Raw genomic sequence first — 27,231 nt, 5'->3', positions numbered from 1 at the left:
CCCGTCGGAGGAGATAGTGCCCTCATGGCCATGAGGAACTCCTCTATCTCCTCACGCGACGCGCCTTGCCCAGGGACCGTCGGGTATGGAGCAGGCAGCGCCGGCGACCCACGCGGAGCCGCGGGGGTGGGGCCACCCGAACCCCCGGCCGCATCGCGCGAGCGTCGGGGGGGAGTCGGGGGTACGATGACGACGCCCCGACTTCTTGTGTCTCTTACGTGAGGAACCAGAGGAATGGTGACGACTTCCGGAGCGCTCGTGGTGGCTCCGCGACCGTTCCCTCGACCGCTCCCTCGACCTCCGGCGGGACCGCTCTCGACGCGGGTCCGACACCCGGAGCTCGAGTAGCTTGCGGGACCGCTCCCGCCTAGCCTTACTCGTCAAGGCCCGGCAGTCGACGCAGGAGTCCACGTCGTGGTCCGCGCCCAGGCACCGGAGGCAGAGTCGGTGGTGGTCCGTGACCGACATCGTGCGGTCACACCCGTCACAATTCTTAAAACCGGGCATCCTACCGGCACCTTAAGAGTTAGATAGTAATCAAAAACTTTGGTCAAAGACCGGAGTACTGCTCTTCGGATCTGCGCTAACTGGCGCGGAAAAAAGAAGAACTGACGTCAGCGCGCGGAGGCGGCGTCTATATACTCCAGCGACGTCATCACGGCGCACGACGCCGACGACGGACGCGGAGCCGCAGGGGACGCCTGCAGACGACGCCTACCGACGCGCAGGGGTACTGCTACGCAAAAGTTTCCGGATCCAGACTGACGCCTGGGGATATTCTAAGGTAAGGAATCTAATACTAACCTGTTTCTTTCAGATATGCTGACTCTGCAGTTTGCATTGACTTATATTTCTATAATAGATAATACATTTTGGGATAAGCCAGTCTTCTTCATCTCCCTTTGCCAGTCTCTCATACTTGGGACTTTGAGAATTTTGCATATTTTCACATTTGCACATGCTGCATCTACTGCTTTAAACTTTGCTGGCCTTCATGGCAATTGATTTCTGTATTTAATGCCAATTTCCAAGGAGTGATTATTATGAATGTTGGCAGATTTTCAGACTGCTATATGTTTGCCTTCTGTATTGTTTCTAAAAATATTTGAACACACCCTCCTGGTTTACATTTTGGTACTGACTCCAGAGAGCTCATTTTATGAAATGCTAATTATTTCACTTGTGTTTGGATTCTGCTAGGGACACACTGCCCGATATGTTCTTTAGGTTTAACACTAGCCCCGATCCTGTGTAGGCACTTTATCTTAAACTATCGAACAAAGATAGCGTCAACATAGCCCACAGGAACCCCGTAGTTTACCTTTTCATAATGAGAAACACAGAAACACAACTGTTGAAAAGTTTTGTTTATTAGGGGATTGCACTGTCACAACTCTTGAAAAAAGTTTCTAGTATGTTTTACAGTGTACAAATCTGTAGTACATTTTATGATCTGGAAACTGTTGAGCGAGTCACAAAGTTCTGAACAAGTACATTTCGCTCTGCCAACACACGTTTTGCTGTCTAAAACACAGCCACATAGACTTGTTTATCATCCATACCAAAACTGGTAATTTTCCAAAAAGAAAGATTAAAGTACAAATAAAATCTAAGCACATGTATACTATACTAAGTAGAAATCAATTTCATCCCGTTACTGATTTGGTCCTCTAGTGATAAATACCTGCTATGTATACAGATCATTCTACGACAGTGAATCCTGTCTTCAAAGCACTTAAGGAATATTGCAGCTGAGTTTCGAAGTCTTAAAAATGATCAAAAATAAATAGAACTTAGACCCATATCCAAATAAAGGGTTTGTGCAAGTCATTTTTAATATTCCCGTTTGAGGATCTCGGTATTAGTTATTCCAACTAACATCATATGATTGTCTAACCGGGAATCATAGAAAGAAAGAACAATCTAGGTTTGTTTCGATGTAAAAATATTATACTGAGGCGTTTAATGTTTGTCTCACTGCAATTGTCCTCATTCCAATTTTCAAAACGCATATGAAGCCAAATCATTCCAAGATTGTTGACAGAACAAAGCTTGTAATGACATAAAAGGAGCAAAAACAGAGGACAATAAATGTCTGGGATGTCGAGCTATTTTGTTTCCATTTACTAAACTTCACCCTCTGGTCCTATTTCATCTCCTTTTCATAGTAACAGACTTGGGTGCTGAAATCTGAGCTGATTTGGAAAGATAAAAGTCTGTTTATGGTTGAGGTCCACAAGCATTTTACCACCATGTCAAGTAGGTCGAACACCAAGAGCACATTTCACTCCAGTAACAATTGAATGTTTTATATGAACCGACCTCAGGGTAAAGCTAGAAAGAAGAAAAGCTTTATATATGTTTAAGATTTGGAGTCTTAAAACTATTACTACTGGAAAAAAAGGTTACACATTTCTTTAAAAAAAATAGAAACAGAAAAACATGTATAACGAACAGAAGAAAGGTCAATTCTACAAAATATTCAATAGTTTTGAACCATTCTCCATACAATTTCGGATGGTAACCATTGTTCTCTCTTGAGACATCCAATCAAATTGTGCACAATATTTCTTTCCAAGCTTCTTAGGAGCCGTACCGATCCTAAAAAATAATACAAGTAAATTGATTTGTAATCATTGTATAATAAATTCAAAAGTAAACCTCAAATTTCACATCAACACTGTAGATACAAAGACGGGTCCGCAGGCATCAGAGGTTCGTAGCCCAGGGTCTATTCAACCATTCATTCTCCCAAACTGAATAAAATGAGTACCACTGAGTTGGGTTACAATACACATCGGTTATTAGCATGAAGATACCCATCAGTCTGAACTTGAGGTTTTATGTTAAGGTAAACATATAAGTATAAAAATGCTATTTCGATTTTAAGATGTCCAATTGAATATATTACAGCCACCTTTTTTAAAAGCATAAAACAAAGCTTCAAGAAAAATAACAAACGAACACTTGCAAAAAGGTAGCGTGGATTGGCAAGGTTCCGCACGATACAAATCACTTCTGATATTTAACCTTTGGAGTAACTGACAGGTCAGTGTCCGATCCACCTCCCTGGCATTGATTTGAAACTTGGAAATCTATACTTGTGTGAACGGTTGAGGTTTACAGATGCGACCTCGAAGAGGCTTCAATCAATGGGTCTCGGTGCTATAAACCGACTGAGGATTATCAGAGGCGTAAAGAGGCCTTGCACAATCTGGTAACCAAGACACACACTCATGAGTAAATAAAGACTGGCATCCGCACCTGCCCAGAAGGCACATAGTATTACACATGTAAGAACAGGAAGCACCGTGGGCCCAAGAGTGGCCTACAAGTGTCCACATCCTCCTGGCGCGTGAGCGTGGCCCTATAACCCTTTCAGTGGATTTAGGCTACCACTCTCTGAATAGTGCTGTGGATTTCTCAAAGGCTTACGTAAAACATCTATATTAAATTATTTATAATATTGCAACAGTTACGTATCATTTTCTATTTGTACGTCTCAAACTCCTTCAACACCCGCCCTGCATCAATGTTTCCCTCAGTCCTACAACAACGGGGTAATGACAGGGCTGGTATTTACCGTTCCCTCAGTAACATAAAACTGCACAGAGAGGCTCTTTTCAAATATTACTCTTATGTTATGGTCTAAATTGAAATATTTTAAAACAAATCTGCACAGGCTGGATGAAGCGGGTTCTCCTTGCAGGACACGGAAAACCTCTTCTGTGGTGATGTGGGGGTTTCATTCTCGACTCAGACCTGACCTATAACAATCATCGCCTTTGTCGCAATTCTTCAATGAACGAGGCCTTAAGACTAAAACACACTGCGTTTGGGGAACGGGAGGAGGGGAGGGTGGGAAGAGATTGGAATTTCTTGTAGGTTTTGAGTGAGCAGAAGCTTTCAGTATGGCCGAGGCCCAGTTACTTAAAATCACGTAAGAGCCCTTTATGTGAGCCTGGCCACTCCAGGACTCCACAGCAGACTGCAGGTTGGCCAGATGCTTTCAAGGCTAGAAGGACTACCGACTACCCTTGCAAGTGGACCATGGGGGCAGCACTCCACCAGCATCAACGCTCCACTCATCACCTCCTGCTTTGACAGATTGTAAGATATGAAAGGCACTCGTACTTAAGAGACGCGATAATGCCATGTACAGTTGAAGTGAGTGCTGTGATACTCACTAAAAGGATCTCCTAAAAACACATATTGAAAGTGAATATCTGGAGAGAATGCGGCAAGCGGTGGTCATAGCTGCTACAGGAAACAATATACCAATAGGATACTAGCCATCTTTTACCATGGTTATTGCACCCCAAACCTTAATGGGCCACTTCTCACCACTACATACAAAGGAGACCGCACAGACATAAGATATAGGGAGGATCTGATGTTATGCAGACTTCAGCTTAGTATTCCTACTCCGTCACCCCCAGAACTGCAGATATCACTGGCCTCATTAACTCTTTGATGTAGAAGTCCTTCCTGTTATGCAATTTTAAGGACTATCATAGGCGGAAACAGTGCTTCTGCGCCCATTACCACGTTTCCTCTTCCCTGGTGTTTCACCTAGAGATTTCACCTGTTTTTAGCTTTTAACCTTGATCCCTTATTTGGGCATTACAAATATGACATGTAAAGAGTGCAAACTATGCATGGAGGCAAAATGTTTTGAGTACAAATGTGTGATTTAAATGAATTGACCAATTATAACAGTATGCATGTGAAATATGGGATGTCAGTGAAAAGTGTTAGGTAAGGCAAACAAAGGAGAGGATCAAACTACGAATATTGCAACTTTGCAGCTGAATTAAATGAAGAAGAACTGGGGCACTGGGACACTTCAAATCAAAGAAGCATGCCCCTGAAGCTTTGAGGTAGCTTATCACTGAGAAATGGGGCGATATCAACAATACAATATGTGTGAATACAAAGAGATACATTTGATTCAATGAACTATGGGCTAAATTAAAAGGAGGAGTGGGGTAAAAGAACTGTCTTCCATCCTTTAAGGGTCTCGCCTATGATGCGCGCATGCGCTGCATAGGAGACCTTTAGCCGTTGTGCAGCTCTTTTTCAAAGCACATACTCGTGCTTGTGGCGGCATAAGCCTTGCGGGAGTGCGCAGCGGCGCGTCACAAGCACAAGTATGTGCTTTGAAAAAGAGCAGACTGCTTTCTCCAGAATCTTCAGTAAATACCTTTTAAAAGGAAGTCATCTTACAATGTGTTTATTTACTTGTTGCACATCAGATCCCTCAGACTACTGGGTTGCAGATAATGAAGGGTTTTGCTCTAGCATCTTCAGACGGTAGTGACCACAAAAAGTGAACAGCAATGCATTTCCTGTTTTTCTATCCTTTTATTTTTCATTTGTTCTTTTGCCTAACTTTTTCCTTCCTTTTTTGTATTTCTGCGTTTGTTATGCTTCCTTTTGTTTGTTATATATTTTCCTTTTATTTCTTTGCTTTTTTTATGTGCATTTTGATCTATTTCATCATTTAAAAGGCTTGAGGTCCCTGATTTTCTGCTTTCATATGTAAAATCACCAACTAATGTTTTCGTATTGCCGTCCTCCACTTTCATGCTCTGATTTAGTCTTTAACAAAGAGGTTCAAGGGGTAAGTAGGTCCGTATATCATATGTTGATTTTTTTTAATCAATTTTATAGGTTGTTTTTGCATGTGGAGAAAGCCTCTTTAATTTTTTCTAATTACAGCATAAGATGACACAAATAAATTAGTAGGGCAGGCCTTAGTGTGCTTTGGTCGACCACTTTTGTGTGCCAATTCAGTTGATTCGGAGAACACAAAGATGTGCTTCTATCAGCCTGCTGCTTTTGCTTCAGACCTTAAGACAGCTACTTCTGATCTCTTAAGTTTTGGTGGCTCAGCAGTAGAATTTTTGTATTTTATTTATTGGTATTTTTAAACGATACTAACATTTCATGCAACAAACAAGTTGCCAATCAATACATTGTCTTCGAGTCATTTACATACCATGTCAAGTACAAATGTTAGTACATGCGAGTGTGTTCCTCTGCATTCCACATTAAAAGGCTGAGATCCTATGTGCCACAACAGACATTTTCCAAATCCCAAACAGTCTAATCAGACTCACACCCTCTCCCCCCCAGGCTTGGTATAACAAGCATTGGCATAGCCAATAGGTCTCGCCTTTGGGACCTTATAAGTGTTTAGCCATGCAACAGTTAATGTTGCAGTAAGGATATTGGACTGCATAACTAAATACTTATAAGGTCCCAAAGGCAAGACCTATTGGCTATGCCAATGCTTGTTCTTACTTGCACTGAATGCAGTGGCTAATAGTTGACCAAAACTCAATATACTTAACCACTAACCAAGACTAATATTGAGCTGCTTTCTCTTCTCCTCCGACTTGCACACAATGCAATTTATTGTAGATTAATTTGTCTTTCTTCCATTGTTATGCCATAGTATTTGTATGCATGCAGTACTGCTATATATATATATATATATATATATATATATATATATATATATATATATATAGACATATATACATATATATATGTATATATATAGACATATATACATATATATATATATATACATATATACATACATATATATATATATATATATACACACACACACACACACACACACACACACAAAGGTTAAAGGAACGTTAAAGTTAAGCTCAAGTTTCAATCATACAAAACCAGTGATATTCAGCGCCACGCAATGCACTTATTATGACCTCAAATATTACATTACTCATGACATGGTCAGTGACGTCACTGATTAATCGAGTTTTATAACGCGCCTGGTTACCCTTGGGCATCCCCGCGCTCATCCAGAAAGAAACACCAAAGCAAGAAGCACAAACATTTAGGCAGGAAACAAATGGGTTTTTAAAAGTTTACGAAACCGCAAAGTGCTCGTTTCCAGGCGTAGATGCAAGGGGAGGGAATTCCACAGTGTAGCCACATTTATGGAAAATCTTCTGCCACCGGTTCTTGCCCTCCTAACCCTTGCAACTTGCAAAAGATAAAGATGGTCTGAGGGAAGGGCGCGGGAGGGCTTGTAAAACTGAGCCATATCCCGCAGGATAGGAGGACCTTTCCCTTGCAAAATTTTTTGGGCCAAACAGAGTGCCTTAAATTTCACCCTCTCCCTGACAGGGAGCCAATGTAGCGCCTTCAGCGCGGGGCGAGCTGACTGACGCCTGGGAAGGTCCGTCAGGAGACGGGCCGCAGCATTCTGCACTTGCTGCAGTTTGTTTAAGGTCGCTTCTGGGGCCCCCAGAAACAGAGCATTACTAAAATCCAGCCGTGAAATGATGAGACCCTGGATGAGTAATCTTCTGGCTGCCACTGGGAGGAGAGGTAGAATCTTACGAGCTGACCGGAGCAGACCGAAACACACGCCAGCGGTCTTTTTGGCGTGTGTCTTAAAAGAAAGGTCCTGCTCCAGCCATACCCCCAAGCTCTTGATCTCCTTTTTGGGGGTAGGTGCACCTCCCAAGCAGCTGGGCCAACTCCTTGATAACAAGGAGGGGGAGGAGTTCCCTAGCATCATCAATTCCGTCTTTGAGCCGTTAAGTTTGAGTGATGAGCTACACATCCAAGTGAAGATGTTAACCAAACACGTGTGCAGCCGGTCGGGTTGATTTGCCGACTGGGGAAGCCCTACTACCAACTGAGTATCATCAGCGTAGCTGATGATCTTAATACCCAGTGGCAGTACTACACTCTCCAGTGGGGCCATATAAATGTTAAATAAAGTAGGGCTCAGCAATGAGCCCTGCGGCACACCACACTGGAGAGGAACCGATGATGATTTCTCATGGCCTTCCCATACCTCAAACGTCCGGCCTTCCAGAAAGGACGCGAGCCACTTCAAGGCCATCCCGGAGACCCCTACCCCCGACAGCCGTTGGAGTAACACCTGATGGTCTACGGTGTCAAATGCCGCACTGAGGTCCAGGAGGATCACTGCCACTGATCCCCCTGAATCCAGAATGCTCCTGGCATTCTCCACAACTGCCAGCAGGGCAGTGTCCGTTCCCTGCCCGGGACGAAAACCAGTTTGGGAGTCACCCAGAAGGGCATTAGACTTCAAGAAGCCCGATAGGCGACTATTCACCAACTTCTCTGCCACCTTACTAATACCAGGGAGCAGGGAAATAGGCCTAAAGTTAGTGAGGTCACCAGCGTCCAAATTGGGCTTCTTCAGAAGGGCCTTGACAACCGCTCCCTTCCAACTGGGGGGCACCACTCCTTGGGTGAGAGATAGGTTTATAAGGTCCGTCACTGGGCCGCCGATGGTAGGGGCTACCTGCTTCAAATATTTCATTGGTGCAGGGTCTTTCGGCGATCCACTCTTCATGGTCGCCAGGACTCCAAGGACTTCTTCCATAGTGACAGGACCGAAAGAGTCCAGCTCCACTGACTGTGCCCTGGACTGAAACCCTGGGTTACCGCCCAAGAGAGTCTCTTGGGCTGGCTGAGGAAGAGATGCCAAGATTTTATCTATTTTGGTTTTGAAGAAAGAGGCAAGTTCAGAGCATTTCTCACGAGGATTGTTGTAAACGACCTGCGGTTCGGGAGCTTTCAGGAGTTCTTTGATGACCCTGAACGACTCTTTCGAGGAATTAGACGATGAGCCTATTCTCTCCTCGAAGAACTCGGATTTCGCTACCCGGATAGCGGATTTATAGATACTAAGAGCCGCCCGATATTCTCTCCGGCTAGTTTCGTTCCAATCTCTCCTCCACATCCGCTCCAGCCTCTTGCAGCCCTTCCTCAGACATCTCAAAATCATCAGTGTGTGGGTATGTGTGTGATGGGCTATATGGGTTAGTGAGGGTGTATGGCCGTCAGTGAGTGATTGCATATGTCAGTGGTATATAGGTGAGTAGCTGGGTATGTGAAAGGCAGTGTAGCTAAGTGATGGGGTATGTGAGTGACTGTATGGGTAAGTGAGTGACTGTATGGGTAAGTGGCTGTACGGGTGAGGTGGAGCTTGCGTCAGTGACTGTATATGGTGAGTAAGTATGTGTTAGTATCTTTATGAGTGAGTGTGTGTGTGTAACTGTATGGTTGAGGAAGTGGCTGTGTGATTGTATGGGTGAGTGAGTAGGTGTGTGGGTAGCTCTATGGGTGACTGACTCAGTGTGTGAGTGGCTGTATGAGTGTTGTATCAGTGAGTGACTGGTATGGGTCTGTGATTGGGTTGGTTTTATAAATGGTTGATTGGGTGCATGAAAGGTGCTATGGGGGTGTGAGTGGGTGTTTAGTAATTTTGTGGATGATGTCATCAGTGAGGTCATTTGAGCTGTCTTCATTAATGTCACTGACCAGGTTATGAGTGATGTAATATGTGAGGTCATAAGTAGTGCACTGCGGGGGCACGAGTTATAGTTAGCTCAGCTAACTATAACTGCTTTATAAGAACAAAACCTGAGGCTAACTAGAACATCCGTGCAACCTTGGTTTTTTCAGTGAATTTCTAAGGTTTCAAAAAAATTTAATTTCCTAACTATAAAGTTCCTTTAATCTTGTTTTTTTCTGGTGAATTGTTTTGTTTTTGTATGTATGTATGTATGTATGTATGTATGTATCGCCTATTTATATAGCGCTAACTGTCACCCAAAGGGTATCCTGGCGCTTTGACCTTCCTGAGCATGCGCGATGTTACACTATAACGATGTTACGCTGTCCTAGGAAAAAGGTAAGATTTTAATCCCTTTTTAAAGGAGATAAGTTCCCCTGCACTCCTTAGGGACAAAGGTAAGGAGTTCCAGAGCTTGGCCGTAGTAAATCCAAAGGAGCGGCCGCCCATCCGACTCCTAGGAATTCTGGGAACTGCCACCAAGCATGCCGATGAGGATTGCAAAGGTCTGGCTGGCGTGTACCAGAGGAACAGCTCCTGCAGCGGAACAGGCCCCAGACCATGAAGGGCCCTGAAAACTATGCAGGATGCTTTAAAGTAGATGCGCTGGTGGATAGGCAGCCAATGGAGGTCAACGAGCACTACAGAAGAGGAGTCAGAGTGCAGCCGAGACAAAGCCAGCTTGGCTGCCATGTTCTGTATTCGCTATAGCTTACCAATCAAGGTGCTAGGTGCGCCCAGAAGCAGTGCATTGCAGTAATCAAGCCTGCTTAAAATGATACTGCGCACTACCTCTGGTCTGGCTTGGACTGGAAGCATGGGGAGAATCTTACGCAGCGTGCGAAGCAGCATCATGCATGTGGCGACTGTTTTATTCACAAATACATCCAGCTGTAGATTTGATCCGAACATGACATCCAGGTTGCGGGCGGAATCTGCTGCTACAACTGTACCCTGGGAAGAAATGGGCCAAAAGTCAGCCGGCAGAGGACGGGGGGTACGATCCATGGAGCAATGCAGTACCTCGGTTTTAGAACTGTTAAACTGAGTTACAATGCAGCCATTCCGCAGTGGCTGTCATGCAACGATGAAAAGTCTCCTGAGACACGGCATCACTTCCTTCAAAAGAGAAGATGAGCTGCGTGTCATCAGCATAGTTGATAACCGAGCTACCAAAAGACTTGATCAGCCTGACCAGAGGGCGGAGATAGAGATTAAATAAAATAGGGCTGATTGCCGACCCCTGGGGCACACCTTGCCCTACTTTTTTGATCTCCGATCTATAAGGCGGCAAGGCTACTACCTGACGTCTATCGTGAAGATAGAAAACCAGCCAGTCCCGGGCCAGGGCGGCTACCCCAATTTCCTCCAGTCTGCTGATTAGGATAGCGTGACTGACCGTATCAAACGCGGCCGACATATCGAGCAGCACTAGAAAGGCTGCCCGACCAGAGTCGACTCGCGAGCGAAGATCGTCCAGGACGACCACCAGCGCGGATTCAGTGCCGTGCGCTGGCCTGAAGCCAAACTGGGCCACATCCAAGCAGGTATTAATTTCTAGGAAGCTGGACAGATGTTTGGTGACCAACTTCTCCAGGATCTTAATGGGGAAGGGAAGCAACGAAATTGGCCGGTAATTCGCCGAGCATGTAGGATCTAGCGTTGCCTTCTTCAAAAGAGGAGAGACCACAGCCAGTTTCCAACATTCGGGAACCCTGGCGGGGCTAAGGGACTGGCAGCAGATGGCATAAAGAGGAGGAAAGAGTTCCTCTTGGAACACCTTCCAAAATCTATGAGTCATCGGGTCCAAGGGAGAACCCGAGGACACGCCTTTAGCCAAGAGGCAGAAATCCTCTAAGGAAGGGGGAGGGAAGCTGTCCAGTTGTGCCTGTATCCCGGCTTCCTCATGGGCCCCAGAGATGGCTGAAGGTGCCGAGTTCAGCCGAGGCTGGAGGGTAGCAGTAGCCGGGTCACCGAGATTGCTCAAAATAGTGGCAATCTTGTCCTCAAAGGCTGTTGCCAAAGAATCACATAAGGATTGAGAGGCCGGGATGGTATTAGTGGCACAGGCAGGATGGGAAAGATCCTTAACGATTTTAAACAAGGTATGAGACTTATTCACTGCCTGCATCAACATCTCCTCGAGAAACTTGGCTTTTGCGCACTTAATGTGTGCTTTATAGTCCAGCAGTGTCTGTTTAAAGAAGGCTTTACCTGGCTCCAAGTACTGTTTTCTCCGGGCTCTTTCCGCCTGCTTACACCGAAGTTTCAGCTGGAGGAGATCTTTTGAATACCAAGGCATGGCAGGTTTAGACCTATCCCTTGCATTCCGCCAGGGGGCTGCTTTGTCCAGAGATTCTGTAATTTGCTGGCTGAGGCACGCATAACTCTCCTCCACATTTCCTCCCAGGGTAAAACCCCCTGATAGTAGGATTGGTAGGCTAGAATGTTTCAGAAGCCTGGACCATTGCCTACTAAGTTTGGTGGTAACTCCCGTGGTGCCACTCCTCAAGGTGTCAGCAGGGAGGAGTAGGGTGAAATGCACAAGGGCATGGTCCGTCCAGCATTGGGGAATTATGTCCCTGATCACTACCTGACTAACATCTGCAAAAACCAGATCCAAAGCATGACCCTTCAGGTGAGTCTGGGAGAGCACCAGCTGCTGTAGATGAATATAACCGCAAGCCTGGGTCAGGTTATAGGCTGAGTCCAAGGGCCCATTAGGCCACAAATTAAAGTCTCCCAGAACTGTTAACCTGGCATGAGTGTTGGAGAGATCGTAAATAAGATCTACCAGTTCAGGTAAGGCTGACAAAGTGTTGGCACGAGGTCAGTAACACAGCAGCCCAGAGTGCAGGACACCTCCCTGACCTTTTAAGGAAAAGCCCATCAGCTCAAAACCCCGAAGTTCCTTAATCTCCAGAAGTGAAAGATTCAGTGTGTCCCTAAAAATGAGGCCTAAGCCCCCCTTCTATACCCTACACGAGGGTTATGCCTGATTTTATAGCCCGTGGGGCAGGCAAGGCCCAATTCCACCACACTGTCGACTCTAGTCCATGTCTCCGTCAGGAATAGCACATCTAACTCATGTGATTCAATGAGGAGAGCAGTTTCCACATGATGCTTACTAAGAGATCTAACATTAAGCAAGCCGCAGGACAGTGTCTCCAAACGGCTGGCGGTGGTATTTGAACGACCGCTCGGTTTGGGGCGCTGATCAAATCGAGTAAGCTCATCTCTAGAATATACTAAGTGGGAACAGACGGAAGAGGCAGTATTGCCGGTGCCGGTCGTGACCTGTGCGCGAACGGGCGCAAACGGGCTTACCTCCGGCGCGTCCACGGCGCATCCGCTGCGCGCCTACGCTGCGCGCCTGAGAAGAAAGCATCTTAAATAACCGTAAGTGCGGGAGTCCTACGAGGAAAACCTCTAGCCCCACAACAAAGATGGCGCCCGAAATCGGCACCCAACCTAGTTTCCCCCACCTAAGATGGCGGCCTGAATCGCCGCGACGCGGTGAACAGCGGGACCTAGATCGCCCTAAATCCCGCAATATGCGGGGTGAGGAACAATTATAGTGCGAGGTCAGGAACTAAAGCTAAATATCGCCCCCAAAGTAGCAAAGGTGAGAGGCAGCGCTTGTATTCAAGAAACAGCAGCGCGATTGTGCAAGAATTAAAAAGTTAAAAGCTTAGCAGTAAGCAAAGTATGCGCGCTGCGGTCAGTGAGTCAACCTGCCAGCGAGAAGAGTCCGGTTTTAAAGGCTCCTCCAGCGCGGGAGTCCTAAGAGGAAAACCTCTAGCCCCACAACAAAGATGGCGCCCGTAAATCGGCACCCAACCTAGTTTCCCTCACCTAAGATGGCGGCCTGAATCGCCGTGACGCGGTGAACAGCGGGACCTAGATCGCCCTAAATCCCGCAAAATGCGGGGTGAGGAACAATTATAGTGCGAGGTCAGGAACTAAAGCTAAATATCACCCCCAAAGTAGCAAAGGTGAGAGGCAGCGCTTGTATTCAAGAAACAGCAGCGCCATCGTGCAAGAATCAAAAAGTTAAAAGCTTAGCAGTAAGCAAAGTATGCACGCTGCGGTCAGTGAGTACTTTTTAAAGTAGTAATGGCGTTTAGAGAGTGGTGGAGAAAGGGGGAGGGGAGGGACTCTGACAAGCTTTCCAGAATCCCACTGTGTAGGACTTACAGAAAGTACCCGGAGGGCTTCTTTGCCCCAAGTTTCCTCCGCATCCAAGTGGACTTAATTCACCAACCAGTCATGCACCAGGAGACATGTTTGTCGAGTGGTTGAGAAAGGGGATGTGGCCTCCGAAGACCTCTTAGCAATCCCGATGTGTAGGACTTACTGGAGTTAACAGGAGGTGATTGTTCGGCCTAAGGACCCTCAGCAGCCAAGGGGACTTCAACCCCCAACTAGTACAGACCCCACGGGGCTAGGTATTTTTCAAATGGGGGAGGGGGACGCACGGCTCCCCTCACTAGCATGATAACAGCCCCAGGGACCCCAGCCCCGGGGGCCCGCCTTTTTCTTGTTTTTTTGTGTTTTTTTAAATAAAGGAAGGGGTGGGGGGGAGGTGGCCTCCCTTCCCAAGCTGAATTTTGCCCCAGGGACCCAATCTCCTGTGGCCTACCCTTTGTATAATAATAAAGTTTGTTTGTTTAAACACAGGAAGGGGGCAGCGTGGACCTGCTCCCGGGCCAATTTTGGTCTCACGGAACCCCTCCACTGGGGCCTGGCCACACTACTGGGCGCCCTTGTTCCGCCCAGGGCAGCCAGTTTTTAGGTAGAGCGTAGAGTCAGCACGCATGCGCTGCTCTGTGAGACTTGTTGTGGTGAAGTAGGAAATTGAAGCCCCGCCGTCTCTCCACCCATATTTGCCATTGGATTGTGTTTCCTAAATGCTGGCTTCTGATTCGTAAAGAGGCGTGTTAGTCCTTCCTTAGTACCACCTCGTCTTCATTTGTCACCTCCCATGGTGACTGGCCCTTTTACTTTGGTTGTTGCACAGTACCTGTTATTTTGTCTTTAAGCACTATTTTCGTTATCAAGTTTTTCTTACGGCAGGCACGACGCGCTTTGGTGCCTTCTTTACAACCTCATCCACGGACCCTCCCTCCCGGTGTCCGTGCCTTCTTTACACCGTACCTTCTTTACTCCCTCCCTCCCTCCGTTCCTTCTTTACCCCCACCATCCCTCCCATTGTCCGTGCCTTTTTTACCAACGCACTCCCTCCCATTGTCTGTGCCTCTTTTCTCCCCACCCTCCCTCCAATTGTGCAATCTGCCTGTTGTAGCACTGCAGGACACAGACTCGGTAGAGCCAGGTGGCCTGACCATCAGGGGGGCTGAAGTGCTTTCTGACTGCAGGGCGGGGGGCAGGCAGGCCCTGGTCGCACTGCTGGAGTCTTCAAGGGGATATTTTGAAGTCTGACGTAAGTGGCAGCAGTTCTTACTAAAGTGCTTACTGATACATATTCATTTAAACGTTTTAGTACGACGTATGCTTTGATAGTTAAAAGGCGAAAGTTGTGCTTACAGCTGGATCGATTACGTTGTGAATTACGTCTGTTTGTTACCCTCCTCCTGGAGAGCATAATAAAACCTACAGCAAGATTAGTTTTTTGTAAAAAGAATTGGGGAGGAGGGTTAACACGCGCTCTTGGTCCTGGTTGTGAGGCAGCATAGTTTCCGGGCTGGGCCAGCTGACCACTGTGGGCTGCAGGCCATGAGGTGTTCAGACCAAAATGAGATGCCATGATGACTCGAGGGGCTATCAGACACCTCATAAGCTCCATGTGTGAGCCCCCCTCAGTGTTCTACACATAAAGGGGGCAACCTCAGCTGGTCAGCTCGAGAGTATGAGCAGGGTCACGATCCCTTGCCCCATAACGATTCCTTACTCCATGACCCACCCATGAAAAGCAGCACGTGTCATATTCATGGCCTGCTGCTGTGAGTGGTGGGTTCAACATTTTAGCCAGAGCTTATTTTGTTTTCCAGTTCAATGATTTTACAGGCAGGCGAGTGCGTGCAAGGACGTCCACATAGCACGTGACAGGGCAACAGACTAGCCTACAGAGAGGCGGCGCATGAGCGGTTGGTGTCATTGCTATCTATGTTGGCCTGCACTGGTCAGCAGTTTCGGGCACGAGCAAGGGGGCATCAAGTGGTGTATTGATTGATTGGATCTATTTGGTCATTCTTCATTGGGACCCTGTTAGACTATGTTGACTCCACTGATGGCCAGTCCCCTTGAAGTGGGCAGTTGCATGCCCAGTGGAGGGGATGTACACGGCATGCAACACATTGGATCTAGTGTCAAACCACCAGTATTATATTTAAAAGGAGAGTAAGGTATCTTAATATGGGTGTGCTGGGGGAGGGGATTCATATACCACATCGTAGTAAATTTATGTAGCTACTCTATGTTGGGGGAAAAAACGAGGGAGCATTAGCCTAGAAAATAGGCCGGGCTTGTGGCAGTCATCATCAGTCTTTTAGGAAGCCAAAGACCAGAACTGGCTGAGACCAGCTGGCGTGTAATCACAGCCTTGAACACATACTGCTTATCAGATTAATGCTCGTCCTGTTAGCTTTACCAGCGACGGGGAGCAAAAGTGTCCAAAAGCTATGCCTTTCCCTATACAGGTCACAGAGAAGACTTAATGTGAGACTGCGCAATGATCGAGGGCACTTTTCAGATTCAAAATAGTCCCTTGTGCAGGCCAAAGATCAGTCAATTTATAATTAGTAACAATAACGAGGAAGGTTATCAAGCCAGAGCTAAACATCGGGTACAAGTTTTAGGGGGCTGCTCATAATGAAAAGTTTAAGTTGGAGCCTCCTTGGGGGCGTGGGGGTCTCTGGCTTACCAGGGGAGAGGATAGCCTTACGGCTAGAGCTGCCGACTTTGGAGCTGGGGAACTGGGGTTGAGCCTCAGTGTTGGCTCAGCATCCTGTGATACTGGGCAAATCACTTAATCCCAGCGCCTACCAAAAAATGTATGTGTCCTTGTAGAACACAACTGGTGCTCATGTAAAGCAATGTAATACCTTCGGGTCGAGTTCGGGCTATATAAATCTGCAAAAAAAAAACCACACATTTGCAATGCAATAGGTCTCACATTTACATGAGTTTGAGCTATTGGCATTGTAAATAACAATACCCTATATTTATGTTTGGGTTTTAAAAAAATAAATAAAAGGCATTATCATTAACAATGCCAATAGCTCAACTTGGGTAAATGCGAGACCTAATGCATTACAAATACTTGTTCGAGTTGGGGACCACCGGGGAGACTGAAGGCCCCCACGGTCCTTGCCGGCTCCCCACATCTTGCGGGAGCCGGCATTGCAACGCCCTCTGCCCAACAGCAATTCTGCTCCGCCTTCAGCAAGCGAGAGCATTTTCTGCTCTTGCTTGCTGAGAGCAGAGAAGAGTTTGCTATGACTTGGCGGAAGCAGTGCTTCTGCCAAGCCACAGCAAACTGCAATGTAGCAGGGATGGGAACCCTAAGACATTGCTGAAGCATTCCCTGGGGGGTGGCGGTCTCCAGGACCATCTAGGTTCATTGTTCTAATTTGCCCTGAGGATGTGGTGGTCCCTGGAGCTCGGGAGCGGGGGGGAGGAGGTGGGGTGAGGGATACCCAGCATTTCTTTAAGATAAAGCACCTGGGAGGTGGTGGTCCCCAAGCTGCATAGGGGGGGTCTGAGTACCCCCTCCAGTATTCAAATGTAAAGCCCCAAGGGGTCTATGCAGCCCCCACTTTGTTTATAGATGAAGACCCAGGAAGATGGTCATCCCAGAGGCTGGGGGTCCAAGAGGAACCAGCAATCATTAAAAAAATAAGCCGCAGGGAGATGGTGGTCCCGGAGCATATTGAGTCCCAGGAGGGAGGGGGGGGGGTGGCGTGTGCCCCTCTCCATTATAAAAACAATGCCCCTGTAACCTGGCCCACCGGGATAGATTATGAAGTCGCAAGGGGGTTTTTGCTTAATTTTTGTTTTTTGTTTTCGGCTGATACCTGTATACCGACAATTTCTTTTTTAAATGCTTTTTATCTGGCCCCGGGGAGGTGGGGTGGGGGAACCACCCCTCCTAAAGAGGGCTAGGGGTGGGGAGGGGTGAGGGTGTTTCTACCCTGCCTCCTTATATTTTATTTTTTACATTTTTTGTGGGATTTGGTTCAACAGAGTCCCAAGAAAAGATTGCTGCCAACAATTCTTAGTTCAAGTGTTGGCAGCCAATCACATTTCAGTAAACTGCTGGGTTCCCAGATAGCTTCATTTTTTATAATTTAAATATCTCTGAAACTACTGAACGTATTTACACCAAATCACAAAAAGCACCCTTTCTGGAACAACATCTAGCTTTCTGTCAACTTTGGTGGAATTCCGTTCAGCAGTTCGGGTTGTAGTTGTGTTCGTGTTCAAAAAATGAAAAAAAAAATCGCCGTAGACATAACATGGGGAAAACGAGTTTTAGGACCCCCTTTTTTCTGGGTCCCAACTTGACGGATCACCCAGAAACTTTCAACACAACAACCGAACCAAAAAGGGAAAGTTTTGTGAAATATGTTGTGAACATTTGCGAAGCTGCACCAAATTTATTGGCAAAACAAAAAAAAATTCTCTACCTCTTGGCAACTGCCATTAGAATGAAAATATGAAATAAATATATATAAATACATGCGACTTCTTATTATTAATCAACAATATAATTTGGGAAGAGAACCTGTTGTTGATTTGACAAATAAGTAATCTCATTGCATCTCTAGGTTTAAAAGTTTGTTGGTTTTAGCACTAATAGGTAGACCTTAAGTGATCATGCACTTTGTTTTTAGTTTTTTGTAGGAGATATGGCCATCATCATATGAGGAAGACGAACGCAAAAGTGCTACAGTATCTGGGTCACTTTCATCTATGAAAGGTTGATGAGATAAGATGAGGTTTGATAACATTACATGATATGAGCACACTAGGGCAGAATTGAACATGGACATCAATATCTATTTGGTTAGAATTATTGATGGTAAGATTAACCCACTTGGGTGTGACTGTGATGAAACCATATCCGTGAATTACAAACAGGCTGAACAAGCGGTATATTTGAAACATGCATATAATTAATGGTGTAATGCTGATAATTCATTAGCCCACTAGGGCGGAATGAATATATGCACCTAATATTAATTCGGCTGAATAAATTGATTGATTGATTGATTTAATGCTTATATAGCTTATGCTGTCACCCTACGGGTATCCTGGCGCTTCAGACTGAGAAAGTAGACCAGAGTGGAATAAGTCAGAGCAGGGGGAAAGGAGATCGAAGGTTAAGCCTTAGGAAAGAGACAGGGTTTTAAACTCCTGCGAAATTTTAGCAGAGAGCCAGTTTGTCTGAGGTTCAGGGGTCATTCGTTCCACAGGCGGGCGCCGGCCACATTAAATGCCCTCCCTCCCGACTTGGAACGTTTAACCCTGGAAACCTTCAGTAGACCGGCACTTGAAGAGCGAAGCTGCCTCTTAGGCTGGTACCATGCAAATTTTTCCTGTAGTGGGACTGGACCCAACTCGTGCACCGCTCTGAATACCAGGCAAAGGGACTTGAAGTGGACCCTTTCCTTGAAAGGCAGCCAATGTAGATCCCTCAGCGCCAACATGGTAGATGCCCGTCGCTGCCTATTAAGTGCTAGTTTCGCCGCTGCAGACTGGACCCTCTGCAATCCCTGAATGATGTATTGTGGGGCCACCAAATATAAAGAATTGCATTAGTCCAGTCTTCTTAGCACTGTACGTCTTACCACCAATGAGCGTGACTCCTTTGGCAGGAGTGGAAGTATTTTTTTTAATGTACGTATTATGGAGAAGCACACACTGGCGGGCTTATTCGCCTGTGACTCCATCTGAAGATTGTCGTCGATCAGAACCCCCAGATTGCGCACCCTACTAACTGGTGCTAGTGGTTCCTCCTCAGGGGTGAGTTTGAACTCAAATGGTAGGGGTTTAGGCACCCTGGAAGAGGAACAGTACACCACCTCGGTTTTCCCGCTGTTAAATTGTAGGGAATTTCTTCTCAGCCAGTCAGCCGCATACACTGCTGGAATGTATCCATCGAAATTGCATGTTCGCCTTCTACGGAAAATGCCAGCTGCGTATCATCTGCATAGTTAACTAGGCTGACTCCAAAGGACTTTATGATGGGAAGCAGGAGCTGCAGATATATGTTGAAGAGAATAGGGCTAATCGCAGAACCCTGTGGCACCCAGTGTACTACTGGGGATTTGCTGGAGGAAAATGGTGCTAGAGTTACTACCTGCTGTCTCCCTATAAGGTAGGACTAAAGCAATTGAAGTGCCCTTCCCTTCACTCCTAACTTCTTAAGTCTCTCCACCAAGATGGGATAGCTCACCGTGTCGAATGCGGCAGACATATCGAGAAGCACTAAAACAGTGGCATTCCAGTTGTCGCCTCGCATGCCCAAGTTATCCATCATGGTAACCAGAGCCATCTCAGTCTCGTGGCCTGGACGGAACCCAAAATGGTCTTTGTCGAGCAGGTGGTTATCCTCCAGGAAGCAGGATAGTGGGCTGCCGACTACCTTTTCCAGAATCTTAACCGGGAAAGGCAGGAGAAAGATGGGCCTGAAACTTGCCGGTGTTAACGGGTCCAGGGAGGTTTTTTTTTTAATCAATGGAGTCACCACTGCCTGTTTCCAGCAGTCAGGAACAATTCCTTCTTCTAGTGATTGGTTACAGATCAGCCTCAACCAGGGGAAAGTTTCTCGTCCAAATGATTTCCAGATTTTATGAGGAAGGGGGTCAAGAGGGGAACCCGAGGTCACACTGAAGGCCATACTATTAAAAGCAGCATCAGTGAGGGCCAGGAAGTTATCCAGGATCACTGGATGGGAGGGGTCTTCCACCGAAGAATTTTCTAGATTGTCTTGACCATCATTGTTATTAGAGTGAAAGCTACAACAATTTTATCAATCTTATCCTGGAAGTAAAAAGCAATCTCATCACAAAGTTTTTGTGATGCTGCTACCTTGTTGTTCAGACAGGCAGGGGAGGAAAGCTCCTTGACGATTTTAAAGAGAGCCTTTGTCCCATTTGGCGCTTGTGTAATAGAGGAGGCGTAATAATCAGCCTTGGCCCTGAGAATATGCTCTTTATATTCAAGTTGTGCTGTTATCAAATCTTTTTTATCTTCCACAGTATAGCCCTTTCTCCACTTTCTCTCCGCTTTCTTACAGAGCATGCGCAGCTAGTTCAGATCTTCATTATACCAGGGAGCCGTAATTGTGTTCCTATTTTTTAGCTTCTTTATTGGGATTGCCTGGTCCAGTATGTCGGTTAAGTAGCTAGTATACATTTTGTAATTTTCCTCAACTGTCACCGTGGGTGTAAACTCGTTATCCTCCGGAGCGGGCCTACGAGTTCCCCAGTCCCTGCCTTTCCAGTACGTATTATTCGGACTGGGTCCATCCTTTACACCTGGTGGTCTAAACTCAAAGTGTATTAGATGATGATCAGTCCAATTTTGAGGTAATATGTTTAATACCTTGGTAATCGATTGATTGGAAAACAATAAGTCAAGAGTATGCCCCCCTTGGTGAGTAGGCTGTTCCACCAGCTGAGACAGGTTAAAATTTGCGCAGGCGAGTGTCAGATCTCTCATATGACTACTAGAATTCCCATCCTCCCTGCGATTGAAATCTCCTAGAATTATCATACTGGTGTGTGTCAAGGAAAGATTCGTGATGATGTCAAAGAGCTTTTGATATTGTGTGGCATAGCCTGGGGGCCTAGAACATAGCAGTCCGGTAAATAGGCTACCTCCGAGTGCCTGCGACGCGAAGCCCATGAGTTCTATCCCCTCTACTTCGTCTATCGCAAGGAGTGTTATATTCAGCTCCTTCCTGAAGATCACTCCCACTCCTCCACCTCTACCTGTACTTCTCAGCTTGTGTAGGATTTTATACCCATTGGGACAGGCAAGCCCTAACTCTACCACCGACTCAGCGGTGGTCCAGGTTTCTGTCAGGAACAATGCATCCAATCTCATATCTTCAATCAGACTGGATACCTCCACATAATGCTTAACGAGTGACCGGCTGTTAATCAGTCCGCATGTGAGGGTCTTTTCCGCCATCTTCTCAGGAACCATTTGGTGGCTGGATATACAATTTGTCTTTCCAAGACTTATAAGTTGTTCCCTGCAATAGGTCAGCCGCCCTTGGTCGCCATCAGAACGGGCAGCATGGCTGGCGCTGGGCGCATTAATGATATTGAGATTAGCCCATGTGGGCGTGATCATGATGAAATGGGGTCTATGAATTTGCCTCAGACTGAAGAGCTGTATATTTGAATTATGTGTATAAATGATGTAATGTTGATAAATCTACTCAATAATAAGTATCAACATGATATTGCCTGACATTTTAAAGGTAGAATGACCCTTTCAAAATGGATGCCCGCCCTGGTACCGCCCGAGGTAACCTGCTGGTGTTGCCTTGGACCTTACCCCATACTCACCTTAAGTCCAAGAGATTACTCCTTCAAGTCGCTGTAAAGTACCTGTATGCAGTGTATGTTTATTCCTCCATAGCCGCATAATATAGAAGACCCGCCAGGCAGTACAGTGGATTTTCTTATTGAGATTTCTGCATCATTTTTTGACTGTGTGTGTACTGCAGATAACAAACCTCTGATAATCCTAAGGCTGCTCAACCACACTACCCTCTAGAAATGCACCTTGTGATTGCTAGAGCAAGCCCCTATACACTAGTAAGGGAATACCTGTACTCTTTGCACAGTATAGCTCTTTTTGGAATACTGTATAAATAGATGGCTTCCAACACTATCTTTGTTGCCTATTATATTTACAACAAAACAAACTAAGAAGTGGAGATGTAAGTGCAAAGGTGTGGGCAAACACTTCAGGAATAAACAGTCTGAAGTACAGTAAAAAAGCGGCTGAATAAGCCCATTTAACAGATGGAAAACAAGTTTGTTTAATCATCAAAAGTTAATAGAAGTAACATATCAACAAAGCCTCCTAAGTGAAAAAACACTCTGAGCCCTTAACCACCTTAATGGGAAGGCAGTGTGATTCATGGATCTTCGTACAGTCAGCGGAAAATGCAACTACGGGCTCTATGGCAGTAGGACACTGAGTCGAAACAAGCACTTTAGGAGACAGCATGATTTTTTTGCTTATGAATATTGTTTTTATACATTGTTCCAGTTTTCAGCCCGCTGCAGAATATTTATTCAAGTACTTATAAATGGCGAGGAAGATCCCAGGATGAAAAATACGACTTCATAATTTTTCATAATGTTTAGCACAGCTGGGTCTGTCCAATGATTTTCAGGGTCTGCTTTTCGGTGTTCGTAAGATACATCTGTGGATTAAATATTTTCAGCACGTTTCACTCTAGATTCAAGGGCAGTGTAGTATCCCGTAGACTTGCAATCCACTCCTTATCACTCCACTAATGGGTCCTTTGTGAAGTTGTGTCTGCATGATGACACTGGCTTCATGAATGTAGTAGAATGAAAAGTACACGGCAGAGTAGTGGAAATAACAGAGGAACATTCTAATTCAGTAAAGATTCATGAGGCAAATTGTTGAGGGGCCATGTCCTCTCTTCTCCCTTAAGAATGGTAAATACCATACCACACTGCACACTTCCATGTACCGTTGGTTTATGCCACGCTGTTCCACATGCAATAGCTATAAATAAATATGTTTAACGCTAATAAGAGTGCAGCAAGATAAAATCATTAACTAGGCTTTGCGATTATGGTCTGTGTTTACTATGTCAAGTGATTTTAGAATGGAATCTTTGAGACGCTAAGCATGGTTTCCTCAAATTAGTTAAACTGTACTGTGTAATAACAATGCATATGATGTTTGCACTTTAACAAAGGACTGATTGGTACCAACTATGACATACGCAGTGTAACATATTGCATTTTTTTGCACTTTCGGATGCAATTACAATGGACTATGATCACATAGCTTGAGGAGCTCTGAACTTGCTGGAAAGAATCACTTTCTTTATGCTGCTGTCTAATCATTGTACTCACCTGAATAGTGGTCATCACTCCATTTGCAAGAACAGATAGTCTTCCGGCCACTGATTTCACACCTTGTTTAAAATGAGCCATATCAGGAGCTGAGGGTAAGACATTTGAAATCCCATAGTTGCCTAGAAAGAAACATAGAATAGCAACAGCATTTCAATTCAGAAAGCTCAAAATGTGTGATGCACAAGATTACGAAGTCCTTGTATTTAAAATGTGCACCCACAATAAAATAAAAAGTTAGAATCGCTTCATTAACTGCATTTTAGCATCACGTTTCTCAATAAAAGCGGATGAAAAATAGAGTGCAGAAAGCAATACAGTCAAAATATCTAAAATACTTGAGCGTCCACTTATAAAAATGGCGACACAAACTTCTAGCCAAAGCACTGGTCCCTAAGTGAACTTGGAGAGGAGCTGGAAGAGTACTAAATAAACACAATGCTACAGCAGGTGCGCACTGAGCGTGGGTTTGGCTAGTGTTAGGAATGCACTGGTCGACATTTGTGTATGGAGATATTGCAGTATGGTTGAAATGTTACAATCTATATTATCACACAGAAGCCAATAAATGTCATGTTAAATGCAGAATCGTAAATGTTGATAGTGTTTACCACCTGCCAAATTCATAAGAATTGGATGTCTCTTGAAACTGTTGGTATGAGTGAAGAAACCTTTCATTTGCACACAGTAATGAATATTTCAAATGGATTTAATCAAGGTACACATTTATATCAAACTCTGCTCTAAAAATGGACACTTAAGAACAATAGGTTATAATAAACAATATTGCTTCCATGAACAGTTCCTCCATTTGTAACAGTGCATCAATTATATCATCACAGCTCCAATTTATAGTAATGCCCCTCCCTGAAAACGGATCATACTTCATGAGGACTCCGCATTCATGGTGATGCCATAGAAGGAGGCTAAGAAGAGAGAATATCTGGGGTAATTCAGAATGTGAAGTGTGCTTTGATGCTTTTCTTCATTAGATTTTGAGAGGAGCAGGTACAGACGCATCAAAAAGTACACTTTTAAAAATGTCTAGGTCTGCATGGATGTGACAGTCGAAAGTGTAAGAAGGAGAGGTACAAAGAGCAAACAAGCCAAGGTACTAGATTTTAGAAACCGAGGAACCATGATACAATCTTGCACCTACTACTTGATACACTATGAGAAAGCGTGATAGGTAAACGTAGAAGTTCGAATAATTCTGTAATTTGTTAAAAACAGCATATAAAAATTCCCCCGCTCCCCACCAAGAGTTCTCCGATATGGTGATAAGATTTCAAACATGTGGGGGTGTTTTCAAGATGGCCTTCTGAAACAAAAGTATTGGGAAAGGAACATATTTGAATATGAAAGCTGTGCAACGTTAGGGGCATGGAATAGAGTGCGATGGAAAGAGACTCGCCACCGCATAGCTCTGGTGCACCAGATGAAACTGATTTAACCCTGCAATGAGCCCCAGTTGCAGCCAGTGACCACAAGAACTAGGGGTGCAGAGACCTTCTACATGCAGTGTTGTGAGCTGCAGCGCACAAGTGTGCAAACTCTCCTGAGTCCGGGTGCATTGTTAAGATGGCGGCAGGGATAGGAGGCGAGTGGTGGGCTGCGGAGCGTTACAAAACGCTGCTAGCTTGAACAGAGGCGTTTGGACAAGTTCCTTGTGGCAGCCGATACAATAATTGGAGGCTTCACTCATACCCGTGCCCCGGGACTGAGGAGCGTGATGCTGTTATGGCCCCACAGAGGCAGGCCGAACTTGCTTCCGCCCTCTATATAACTGTAGCGTGTGGAGCTTATAACTGCCCTTTGGTACCAGGGACGCCCCTACTCCCAAATTGGAACAGAAAAATCCACACAGCAACTAAAAACGAACCATCAGAACAGAGGGGTAACAACTGGGGGGCACTTCGCTGGAAGGCTCTTGCTATATTCTTTTGAGGGCCCCCTGCAAAGGACTTCAAACAAAAGCTACACCCACCGGGACAGTGTACCGCAAAGGAATGGACAACTAGGGCAGCATGGAGGAGGCAAACTGTAGGGCCCTGCCAGTGAGCTGCCTGAACTGAAAATAGGGGAAGTTCAGGTGGAAAGTAGACCCCTTCATGATGGTGAAATCCAGACCAGACAAGCTCCCAACAGGAGATAAAGGACAGGCGGCTCCCGCACAAATGGCTGTAAACATGGATGTTACCCGTTGGACGGTTAGAAGGGCACGTTTGAGGCCATCCTACAGATCATCAGGGACACTAAAACAATGCTGAAGGATAAGAGACTGCTACATTGTGTGAGCAGCCCACAAAAAATGATCAGAAACCGCTACCATCAACTAATCTACATTATCCTCCTTGCGGCCCACAGTGGGGGACCTACAGGCCTAGATAGATAAATTGCGTTACATGGAACATGGAACATGGGGTGCCTTGGTGCTCCTGCGGAGTGTCATAGAATTGTAACTTACTTGAGCCACCGGAAGATACAGATTGCATGTTTAGAAGAGATCCACTTGACATCTGCGGAGTGGGACTAAAATGGGGACCAAATATCTGACACCACCTACTCCACATATTAAAGGGGGCATTAATCTGGAGACCACCGGAGGTCCCGTATGTAGTGGACACCACATATTTCGTCACTGAAGGCAGGCCCTCCATAGTCGATCAATAGTAAATGACTATTGTATATGGTTAATAAAAACCGTTACAATCTGGCAGTACAAAACACTAAAATCTGTCAAATTACAACAGCAACGGTTGAATACATTATCATCAATTGCCCTACAGCCAGCTGTGTGCTGTAAAACATCTTCAGATTACAATGATTTAGCAATAAAAATGTAAATTCTTAACAGTGCAAAACCGTCTACCTTTTAGAGTCAAAAACATTAGCGACAATTCATGACGCAATAGTGGGGCAAGAAATTAACGATAGTTAATGCAGCAACAGCGGGACAACACTATCTTGGTAAAACATCACAAAACGCTAAAACCAGTCATGTGATTTATTCTCTTCACATTTCATGCAGATGGCTATACCAGCCGAATTGAATTACATCTTGACTGGCTTTCACTGATGTTTTCCACCAGCATCATAAACTTCATAAAAGCAACATATAGTTGCAAATTGCTCCTGTTGAGGTAAGCAATAATTGCCTGCCAGCGGGAGCGAAACCCCTTTTTGCTTAGCAGTTTTCTCAACAGGGATCTCCGTTTGACTAGTAAGCTAGGACTCCACAGTGATGGGTGCACTGGAAGGTAAACATTTGACATTGATGAGTCGCTAAGCGCCAAACTTAAATCAAACACAGTAGCCTCAGGACCACAACTGCAATGTTTTTGGCACGTAATATATATTGTCCGCTATCTCTGCCAGACCCATATGTAGTGGACATCTCATATATTGACACTGAAGAAAGTTACACCATAGCGGTGGAGGCACTGGAATGTAAACATCTGACATTGACGAGTGTTAATGCGCCCAAAACAAATCATACACAGTACCTTCAGGACCTGAACCGCTATATGTTTTAGATGTGTAACTCACGTCATGGACCTGTTGAAAGAGGAAGGGATCCCACTGCAGAACATAAACACACTACTTGGCTGAATAGAGGAGGCAGAGGGAGCGGACAGTGGCCTGATTGGAAATGCTCCCAAGGGGCACAGAAGTCTCCTTCTACTCACCCATGCACTAGATTCACACATGGCTTGATATGTTTTTGGACAAGTTGGGAGAAACGTG

General features: G+C 45.4%; 1 protein-coding gene across 4 annotated transcripts in view; it reads right to left on the bottom strand.

Annotated features, from left to right (window-relative positions):
* Positions 1-1,352: 1,352 nt before the first annotated feature.
* Positions 1,353-27,231, bottom strand: part of ARFGAP3 (ARF GTPase activating protein 3) — a 469,979-nt gene continuing 444,100 nt past the window's right edge. For all 4 annotated transcript variants that reach the window (XM_078673894.1, XM_078673892.1, XM_078673893.1 and 1 more), the window contains 2 exons: positions 23,485-23,606; positions 1,353-2,601 (listed from right to left, as the gene is read on the bottom strand). In XM_078673894.1, coding sequence (XP_078530020.1) covers positions 2,584-2,601; positions 23,485-23,606 — 140 coding nt within the window. In that variant the 3' untranslated portion in view covers positions 1,353-2,583. The remainder of the gene's footprint in view (positions 2,602-23,484; positions 23,607-27,231) is intronic.

This window comes from Lissotriton helveticus, chromosome 1_1, assembly GCF_964261635.1.
Source record: "Lissotriton helveticus chromosome 1_1, aLisHel1.1, whole genome shotgun sequence".
NCBI lineage: Eukaryota > Metazoa > Chordata > Amphibia > Caudata > Salamandridae > Lissotriton > Lissotriton helveticus.
Note: the sequence above shows the minus strand (reverse complement) of the source record. Positions and strands in the feature narration are given on the sequence as shown.